Genomic DNA, 10,915 nt, shown 5'->3' with positions numbered 1-10,915 from the left:
ATCACTGTGAGTTCAAGGACAGCCTAGTCTACAAAGTGAGTACCAGGACAGCAGTGTGGGAACACCAGACCTTGAGCAGAGACCCACTTTCCCTTTGGCCTGGGAGTAGGCAGCTGTAAGACAATGTTTACTAAAAACATGTTTACTAAAAACAATACAATGCCCGGGGCAATAAGTTCCTGGAAAAGTCCTGGCCACAGAAACCGCCCTGACCTCAACCTTGTCCAAAGGCTAACCGCACCTTCAGACCCACCCACATCCACCTCTGGTGTCAGAGCAGAACCAGCTAGGGGAGAGGAGAGATCAGAAGCTTTTCTGGAGGGAGCCTTTCTTAGGAAGTTTTCTTGAGCTTTTTTGGGGCCGGCTTAAAGTTTTCTTTACATCGTTGAATGAGTCTCTGTGTTGTCAATCCCCGACACCCTCCGCACATTCTCGGACACAGGTTGCGTGGCGGATGCAATACAGCAGGACAGCCTCCAAAACAATAAAGAGAAAGCCCGTCTCGACAAATTAAAAAAAATATATTTTCCAGCGGGGCAGTGATTGTGCATACCTTTAAGTCCACCACAGAGGAGGCATAGGCGGCTGTATCTCTGTGAGTTGGAGGCCAGCCTGGTCTACAGAGTGAGTTCTAAGACAGAATCCAAAGCTACACAGAGAATACTGTCTCAAAAAATATGATGAAAATAAAAGTGTATCACTCATCACTCTAAATAAAAGGCATGGGAGCATAGAAAATGGAAAGGAGCAATGAACACCCCTCATTCTCTGGGCAACTAGAAAATATGAATGTTATTTAGTAGTTCCCCACCTTGAGTAACTTTATTGAATGTGATACACGATTACAGTTAATTGGGTTTCTAACGTCCTTGGGAAGACATCAATGAACTCACACTGCAGAAAAGCCCTCTGAGCCTAGGAACATATGTATATGTTCATTTTTCCTGTTCATTCAGCTTATGAAATATAAGTCAAAATACAGGAAAACTTATGAATGCACTAAGTATGAAAAAGCTCTGAGTTCCTCCAGTTTTTCTCAAATATGTGTAAATCTCACATAAATAAGATACCATAGATGTGGGCCATAAAATAAAGGCTCTAACTCTCTGCCACAGGTATCTTCATAGCCACAAATCAACCGCTCAAGAATGGAAGCATCATGAATATAAACCTTAAGAACTGATTCATCTTTGCAATTAGGCAAAATTTTAAATTCAATGTATATATACATCATGGTTCATCAGTATAATGGAAGTGGTAAAGCTTTTATATGTTCCAATTATCTTTGCAGGAATGAAAGAACCCATCCAGGACAGAAAACCCTGTGAATATACTCAATGTGTCAAAATCTTTGTGTGTTACAGGCATCTTCAAAGACATGAAAACATTCACACTGGAGGGAAACCATATGAAGTTCTTCAAAAAGGTGGAGCCTTTGCATGTCACAGTTGTCTTAAACTCCATAAAATAACATGTGCTTGTGAGGTAGCCCATGAATGTAATCAACGTGGTAAAGCTTTTTCACAATACAGCAGTCTCATAAGTCATAAAACATCATATATTAGAGACAAACACTATGATAAAGCTTTCTCTCATATCAGTGGTCTTCAATATTATAAAATTACACACATTGGAGAGAAACTCCACAGCTGCAAACAATGTGGTAAAAATTTTTCACGGCTTAGTCACCTTGAAGTAAACCAAAGAACACACACAGGAAAGAAACACTATGGATGCAATCAGTGTGGTAAAGCTTTTGTAAGTCATTGTCACCTTAAAAGACACAAAAGAACACACACTGGAGAGAAACCCTATGCATGTAATCACTGTGGTAAAGCTTTTATAAGTCATAGTGATCTTAAAACACATAAAAAAAACAAACACTGGAGAGAAACCCTATGTATGTAATCACTGTGGTAAAGCTTTTATAAGTCATAGTGATCTTAATACACATAAAAGAACACACACTGGAGAGAAACCCTATGCATGTAATCACTGTGCTAAAACTTTTGCAAGTCATGGTCAACTTCAAGTACATAAAATAACACACACTGGAGAGAGACCCTACAACTGCAATCAATGTGATAAAACTTTTTCACATAACAGTCATCTTCACATACATCAAAGAACACACACTGGAGAGAAACCCTATGCATGTAATCACTGTGGTAAAGCTTTTATAAGTCATAGTGATCTTAAAACACATAAAAGAACAAACACTGGAGAGAAACCCTATGTATGTAATCACTGTGGTAAAGCTTTTATAAGTCATAGTGATCTTAATACACATAAAAGAACACACACTGGAGAGAAACCCTATGCATGTAATCACTGTGCTAAAACTTTTGCAAGTCATGGTCAACTTCAAGTACATAAAAGAACACACACTGGAGAGAGACCCTACAACTGCAATCAATGTGATAAAACTTTTTCACATAACAGTCATCTTCACATACATCAAAGAACACACACTGGAGAGAAACCCTATGCATGTAATCAGTGTGGTAAAGCCTATTCTCATGCCAGTAGTCTTAAAATTTCATAAAAGAACACATACTGGACAGAAACCTTATGAATGCAGTCAATGTGGTAAAGCCTTTTCACATGCCAGTGGTCTTAAATACCATAAAAGAGCACATACTGGAGAGAAACTGTAGGAATGTAATCAATGTGGTAAGGCCTATTCACATGTCAGGAGTCTTCAATATCATAAAAGATCACATACCTTAGACTGACCATGTGAATGAAACCAATGAGTTAAAGCCTTTGTAAGAAACCACACTGAAGAGAAACCTCTTAATTGTAAGCAGTGTGGTAAAGCTGTGTACTCTGCATAACTTAATAATCTGTGCGGTTCTGAAAAATTTAATACTGAAGGAAATCTTGGTATAAAGGATTTGGTAATATCTTCAATGAACACATTTAGTTAAACATCATTCTTCAGGGAAAATATTCTGACAAGGGTCAACAATCTGTTTAAGCATTGTGATGTCTGTTGTGTTAGCACCTGCAAACTCTTCGAATTCACTTATAAGGTAACACTTTTTGTTTCCATGCTTTTCTTTAATTGCATAAAAACAACTCAGATCAGTTGATTTCTCTAAATTCATTCCTAAGTGCTTGCTTTCTGTTACATGAGCCAATGCATGATGAAGGGAAACTTTTAAGACTTTAAATGCCTCAACCCTGGGATACAGGAATGAGTGAGTACGAGAGAAAATCTTCACCTGTGAAAATCTGTTTGGTTAGAGAATTGATTGAATTCAATTATGTGATATCAGTGTTTGGGATTGTGACAGGTATTGTATGTTCCCAAGAAGGGTAATCCCTGGTGTTTTTCAGTAGCAGAAACTACAGAAAGTTCTGAAAAAACCTGATGTAGTTCCTGGTAATGAACATGTTATAATTTTGCTCATCCATATCTCTAATACTGTTCATATTTTAAATCCTTTTTGTATCATCTTGATATCAGTTAATGGGGAAGAAATCATGGAAGAGAAATCCCTATTCATGTAAACTGTTTGGTAGAGACTTTAGACCTTATACTTGTGTTCATTTTCAATAAAATGTTTTTTCTTTTGAAGATGGATGTCAATGAGTTCACTGGACCCAAGATAAATAATTAATGGGTGTTTTACTGGGGAACAACTTACACAGATAATAAAATAAAAGAGGCTTTGAGGCATCCCTGCTCCAGAATATGCCATCTGTGCCATTCTGAGACTGTCAGAATCTGAGAGAGAGAGACAGAGAGAGAGAGAGAGAGATCCTGCCGATCTCTTCCCAGGTCCTTTGATGAGTTTTAAGCAATGATAGGGATAACTATTTCTCATAGTTGGAAGACAGTGGACTTTAAGGTTGAAAGGCTGCATTCGATGTTTACCTTCTTCTGTTACTGGAGTTAGGAACAGAGCCTGTGCCCTGGCTGCCCTAACCAGCCAGACTCAGGCACTCATCCTCAGGAAGCCAATTAAATGAACCAACTTATCTAGTGACACGCCCACCTATAATGTAGGCACTCTGTAGCCTAGATGGAAAGACCTCTCTGATGTCCTAGGACACCATATTCTAGTGTGAGTTATAGGCCAGTGTCGCACCTGTTGTGCGGCCTGCTCCCGAGAATGTAGCAAGGTGGTCAGGATAGATGACACAGAGACCGGTCGGTTGCTTTAAGAAAACTTTATGCTTCCCAAGTCAGCTTAGGAGGAGACCCCAATCCACTTAGGAGAGAGCTCTCAGGAGAAGTCTCTCCAAGATAAAAGAGCTTCCCATTTTAAGGACTTCTGCCATCCATCTACATACCATTCTTTTTAGACTTCTCACCCTCCTGGCTGGTGGTTTAATCTCTGGCCCCAGAATCGGGGAGACACAGCAGGGAAACAGGAAGAGGCATCTAGCCATAGGGGGTGTGAAAGGCATGGTATTTCAGTGAGCAAGCCCTTATCTGAGCCCTATCAAGAGCTTTAGCACTGATTTGTTTTCAGTAAATATTACACAGCTGCCGGCTCCCAGGCCAAAGGGGAAGTAGGTTTCTGCTCAAGGTCTGGTGTCCCCACAATTCACCCCTTTTTATTTTTAAATGAGGAGTGGATTATTTAATGAATCAAGTGGGGACTGGTGACATTACTCCCCCTTTTATTTTTAAATTTTGTTTGAACTGTTGAAGTTGGACCATAACAGTAGAAGGATTTGTCTACCCTCCTTAGTCAACTATCTAGGTGAATTGGTGGTGTCCCCACAGGCCAGAGAGGGAGTCATAGTAATGCTATTCTTAAAAAGAAGAGAAGAAAAATGACACAAAATGTAAAATGACAAAATTAATAAAAATTTAAAACATTTATTCATGTTGACTAAATAAAGAAAACATCACTGGGATGCTAATGGGCTTTGATAGAAGGCAAATATTTGCAAAACTAAATAATGAAGGAAAAATGCATTTTTCCCAACTCTAAAACACCCCCAAATTCTCAGTTACTGTTTATCATATAATGTAGTCAGATAAAGGCAAATGTTTCTCCAATAGAGACATCTCGTTTGGAAGACTCAAGTCTTTTCCCACAATAAGATTCCCCAGGAAACTATTTCTTTTTGTGTTTTTGAGGTAGGGTTTCTCTGTATATTTTTGGAGCTGTCCTGAAATTTGCTCTGTAGACCAGTAAGTTTTTGAACTTACAGAGGTCCCCCTGCCTATGCCTCCCGAATGCTGGGATTAAAGGTGTGTACCACCAATGCCCCACAATAAAGTATATTTTTATGGGTTTCACTAACTGAAGGTCAATAGTAGACCCCATGAAGATGACTTACGGTCTCCACATAACTGTCATAGTCTAAAAGCCTGTAATTACATTACAGACTGACACATATAATGGAAATTATTTTGTTTTATTTTGAATAAATCTCTTTGCCATGACATTATAAAGTCTCTCTGGATAATCCCTTTTAAGGCAGTACTTCAAGAGGAAGTGAATCTTGGGTAAATAATGGGGACTTGAAGAAGCATGGGATTTGAAATAGTAAGTACTTATGAACATATCCATTGCATATGAAGATGTGTTATGAAATAATGACGTGGACCACAATTGCTGATTGACAAAGTTCCAGCATTTCAACACTTCAGAACCACCTCACTTCTCCAGCACCTACAGTGGCAGGCAGATATCCGTGAGCTCCAGGTCAGACTGGAAGAATGAGTTGCAGGACAGGCAAAGCCACACAGAGAAACCATGTATCGAAAAATGAAATGAGCTCCACCTTTAGCTGCTTGTTGCCAGTGCACATGTTTAATCCCAGTGCTCAGGAGGCAGAGGCAGTCAGATTTTCTGTGTTTGAGGCCAGCCAGGTCCAACGAATGAGTCTCAGGGCTACACAGATAAACACTATCCTGAAAACACCAAAGCAGAATAAGATTGACCTTTAGAATGGATGGCACCATCTGGTGGCAACCTGCATACATAAAGGATACTGAAGGAAGAAGCTCTCTCACTTTGGCTGGTCAACCTAGCTGACTACCAAGTTCATTCCCTTACTAGCATTAGAAGCTACGTTTTGGAATTTTGGTGTATAATGAAGAGGCGTGGAGGCATTCAGCCTGAGGAACTAAACAACTCCTGAACTCTTGGAACATCCATTGTTAGGAAGCCATGGTTGGATTAATTGTACAATAGCTTGTTAGACTAAGAAATGCACTTTTAACCTTCATGAGGAGATTCACTCTACCAGTCCTGTCCATGCAGAGATGCTTGAATAACGGAGGTATTATTTTGTTTTGTTTTGGTTTTTTTAACTTCTCCTTGAGGAAGATGTGCTGGCTAACAATAGTGTTCATAAACAAACTCTTCCTAGCTCAGTTACTCTCTAAATATTCAAATTTCCATGAAGACTACTCTGTTTATTATTATGCATTTGCCTAGAGTTTGCTCTGAATTTCTGGAATAAAACTCCTACCGCGATGGAGCCATTAACCAGCTGCCACGCCTGCTGTGCAGCCTATGTCCGAGAACATGCAGAGGATGTCGGGGATTGACAACACATAGACCTGAAGGCTCCTCAAGATGGCATTCTTTTATTCCTACTCTGGCTGGTTATTATATACCCTGACACCAGAGGTGGATGTGGGTGGATCTGAAGGTGTGGTTAGTCTTTGGAAAAGGTCAAGGACAGGGTGGATGGGGGGGGGCAAGCCACCAACACCAGGCAAGTTTCCTTCTTTCAATCTCTTAAGTCTGTGTAGTTATTTCTCAGTGAAAAGGCAAATTAATTCTAATACAGGTGAACTACTGGCCTGTTAGAAAAAGGTTTCTGAGACAAGGACTCTCATGTTGACACAGGTGGCCTTGAACCCATCCTGTTGCTTTGCAGGGAAATGACCTCTCTGTCTACTTCATTTCCCCTTCTCAAATTCAGTGACTTCATGACCTCTGTGTTTTAAAATCATCCATTTGGATCCTGAAGTTGATTTCCATTGCTGTCACAGGGAAAGGATTTGCATGTGTAGCATGGTTTCTGCTTTCAGACCAGAGTAGAAAGAAGAGTTTATTGAGTTCACTGCTAGGAGTAAAAGGGGTAGGAAATCAGCTTCTTGAGTCACCATCCTGTAAAAGAACCCAATTGTGGCAATGAGATAGTTTGAATATAATCTCATAGGGAGTGGCACTATTAGAAGGCATGGTGTTGCTGCAGTGAGTTTGGCATTTCTGAAAGAAGCATGTCATCACTGGTGTTGGACTTTGAGGTTTCCTATGCTCTGGGTATGGCCAATCATACCAGACAAATTCCTGTTGCCCATATATCAAGATGTAACCAACACCACATCCTCCTTCACATCATGCTCCCCACTATGATGACAATGGACTGAACCTCCATATCTGTAAGTGAGCCACCCCAATTAAGTGTTTTCATCTTACATTCATACCCCAGTTGCCCTCCCTTCCCATCTCCTGCCCCCTACCTCTCACCCTAACCCATTCCACATCCACACCTCAGAGGGGGTAAGGAGTCAACAAGTCTGTCATACAGAGTTCAGGAAGGACCAAGCTACTCCATCCTGTTTCATCCTGTGCAAGTCAACCCATAATAGGGTGTGGGCTTCAAAAAGCCAGTTCATGCACCTGGGATGGGTCCTGGTTTCATTGACAGGGGATCCCTAACAGATCATGTCCCATATCTGACACCCACACTCACAGGTTTGGTCCCATGCAGGTTCCCCAGCTGTCATTCCATAGTCTCTGAGCTCCCACTAGTGATAGGACTAGGAGGTGTGACTGTGTTGCACTGAGATTTTCCTTGTTAGAGGAAGCATATCACTGTGGGGCCAGGCAATGTTTTTTACATTCTGGATGATTCCCAGTGTCAGTCACTTTCCTGTTGCCTCTGAGTCAAGATGTGAGGACTCTAACCTTCAGCACCATATCTGCCTGCACGCTGCCATGCCCCTGCAATGAGGGTGATTAACTAAACTTCTTAAATTTTAAGGAACATACCTCAGGAAAATATTTTCTTTGTAAGTATTGACATGGCTCATTGTGTCTTCACAGCAATAAAAGCATAACATAGACAGAAGTTGATGCCATGGACTGGGGTATTGCTGTGAGAGCCTGGCACTGTCATACAATTTCTCTGATGTGCTCTCAGCAGTGTTGATGTGCTGCCTTGCCTTTCCCTTTATGTCTGTTCATTGGGATTTCTTCCTCAAAGTTATATACTATTTAAAGTACCAAGAAATGGTGCGTGTGAGCCTACCACTCAGTTTCCTTCTAAAGTTAAGGGTGAATACATTTTAATGTTCATGTCATGGAACAAGTGAGGGAAGCACCAGAATTATTTGACTATACTGTCAATGATATACATATTTATATCAAATGGAAGTATCAGACTTTCTGTTTTACATATGTGTGGGGTGTTTAAGGATGCAGTAACCTATGATGATGTGCACATCAGCTTCACTCAGGAAGAGTGGGCTTTGCTGAATCCTTCCCAGAAAAGTCTCTACAAGGATGTGATGCTGGAGACCTACTTGAACTTCTCTGCCATAGGTGAGACTGAATTTTCATTCATGATTTAAAATAAGGGGACAACTGCTTCTTGGTTATTGGTACTCTTCTGTAATTTTGATTGAGAAAAGGGAATATTAGGTGAATAAGACATAGTCCTAATATTCATTGAAGTTATTAACTTAAATCTGATTTACCATCCATTCATATTTCATATATTTTGTAGTGTTGTATTTTTGGATACAGGTGGGAAGACCATAATACTGACAAACACTGTCAAAATTCTCCAAGACATACAAGGTAGTTTTCATGTACTACTTTTTATACAAATTTGCCTCTGAAGAAATAATAAAGTATCCTAGAAATTTTAAAGAAAAACAACAGTATTAATAAGCACAGCTTAAAGTATATTAATGATTCCTCATTTCTCACAAAACCATGTACCTCAATGTCAGGTCACTATTCTGTGTTTGAAAGGCAACCCTGTGAAAATGACGACAAGGAAACAATGCTTTAACTGATAGCACCATATGAATTAGAGTCTTATGGGAGCTAAACCGTAGAAATGCCAGTCTGTTTAGATTAATACCACTCAGAAAGTTTAAATGGTATGCACATTGAATAGATGATAGATATATGTCCAAGACCTGAGAAAAAATGAGTCTATAGTAAAGTTCACCTTAGTCATATATTTGACATTGCTAAGCATATTGAAAGGGTGAGTTTATAGTGAGGAAGGTTGTTGTAGAGAAACATTAATCCCTATACCATGTTTCTTTTCAAAACAAGGAAAAATCTCACACGAATAAGATGCCATAAATTTGGGCTGTGAAATAAAGGCTCTATCTAAAAAGGAAGTCATTTTCTAAGCCACAAAACAATCCCTCATGAAGGGAAGCATAATGAATGTAAAAGTTAAGATTTGATTCCTACTTACAATTAGGCAAGATTATAAAATTAATTCATACAGATATGAAGTTTCATCAGTATAATGCATGTGGTAAAGCTTTTACATGTGCCTATTACCTTTGTGGGAATGAACAAAGCCATAAAGGAGAGAAACCCTATAAATACACTCAATGTATTAAAACCTTTGTGTGTTACAGGCATCTTCAAAGGCATGAAGAAATTCATACTGGAGAGAAACCATATGAAAGTCTTCAGTATGGTGAAGTCTTTGCATGTCACAGTTGTCTACAACTCCATAAAAGAACACATACTGGAGGGAAAACACATGAATGTAATCAATGTGGTAAAACCTTTGCAAGTCATGGTGAGTTTAAAAGTCATATAAGAACACACACTGGAGAGAAACCTTATGAATGTAATCAATGTTCTAAAGCCTTTGCAAGTCCTGGTGTGCTTAAAACACATATAAGAAAACATACTGGAGGGAGACCTTTTGAATGTGATCAATGTTGTAAGGCATTTGCAAGGAAAGATCATCTTCAAAGACATAAATGATTGCACACAGGAGAGAAACCCTATGAATGTGCTCAATGTGGTAAAGCTTTTGCAAGCCAGAGTGATCTTCAAGTACATAAAAGAACACACACTGGAGAGAGACCCTACAACTGCAATCCATGGGGTAAAACTTATTCACAGCTCAGTCCTCTCCAAGTACATCAAAGAACACACACTGGAGAGAAACCCTATGAATGTAATCACTGTGGTAAAGCCTATGCAAGTCATAGTGAGATTAGAAGACATAAAAGAACACACACTGGAGAGAAACCCTATCAATGTAATCAATGTGGGAAAGCATTTTTACAACACTGTAAACTCCAAATACATAAAAGAACTCATATGGGAGAGAAACCCTATGCATGTAATCAGTGTGGTAAAACCTTTTCATATGATAGTGGTTTGAAAGCACATGAAAGAACACATACAGGAGAGAGACCCTATGGATGTAATCAGTGTGGTAAAGCTTTTGCACAACACACCACTCTTGCAAATCATAAAAGAACACATACTGGACAGAAACCATATGAATGCAGTCAATGTGGTAAAGCCTTTTCACACACCAGTGGTCTCAAATATCATAAAAGAACACACACTGGAGAGAAACCCTATGAATGTAATCAATGTAGTAAAGACTATTCACACATCAGGAGTCTTCAATATCACAAAAGAACACATGCCGAGACCTGACCTTATGAATGAAACCAATGTGGTAAAACCTTTGTAAGATATCATACTTCAGAGAAATCCTATAATTGCAAGCAGCGTGGTAAAGCTGTGTACTCTGCATAACTCAATATTCTGTGAGGTCCTGAAAATTTTTAATATGGAAGGAAATATTGGCATAAAGGATTTGTTAAAATCTTCACTGAACACACATTTGGTTATACAAGCTTCTGGAGGGAAAAAATCTAACAAAGGTCAACAATCTGCTCAAGCACTGTGATGTCTCTATTGTGTTT

At 39.3% G+C, this 10,915-nt stretch overlaps 1 protein-coding gene and 1 pseudogene across 1 annotated transcript; both read left to right on the top strand.

Moving 5' to 3' along the window:
* The first annotated feature begins 1,293 nt into the window (after positions 1 to 1,293).
* On the top strand, positions 1,294 to 2,735 carry LOC121136328 (annotated as a pseudogene).
* Positions 2,736 to 6,448: 3,713 nt separating this feature from the next.
* LOC121136327 (zinc finger protein 561-like) lies at positions 6,449 to 9,705 on the top strand (the record flags this gene model as incomplete). The annotated part of the gene is made up of 3 exons (XM_040736660.1): positions 6,449 to 6,511; positions 8,405 to 8,531; positions 9,536 to 9,705. Coding segments are annotated over exons 1-3 (360 nt in total), but the record flags the coding sequence as incomplete, so codon positions are not given.
* Positions 9,706 to 10,915: the final 1,210 nt, after the last annotated feature.

Source organism: Mesocricetus auratus, unplaced genomic scaffold (assembly GCF_017639785.1).
Source record: "Mesocricetus auratus isolate SY011 unplaced genomic scaffold, BCM_Maur_2.0 Super-Scaffold_100066, whole genome shotgun sequence".
Taxonomy (NCBI): domain Eukaryota; kingdom Metazoa; phylum Chordata; class Mammalia; order Rodentia; family Cricetidae; genus Mesocricetus; species Mesocricetus auratus.
The sequence above is the reverse complement of the archived record's forward strand: the minus strand, read 5'-3'. Positions and strand labels throughout refer to the sequence as shown.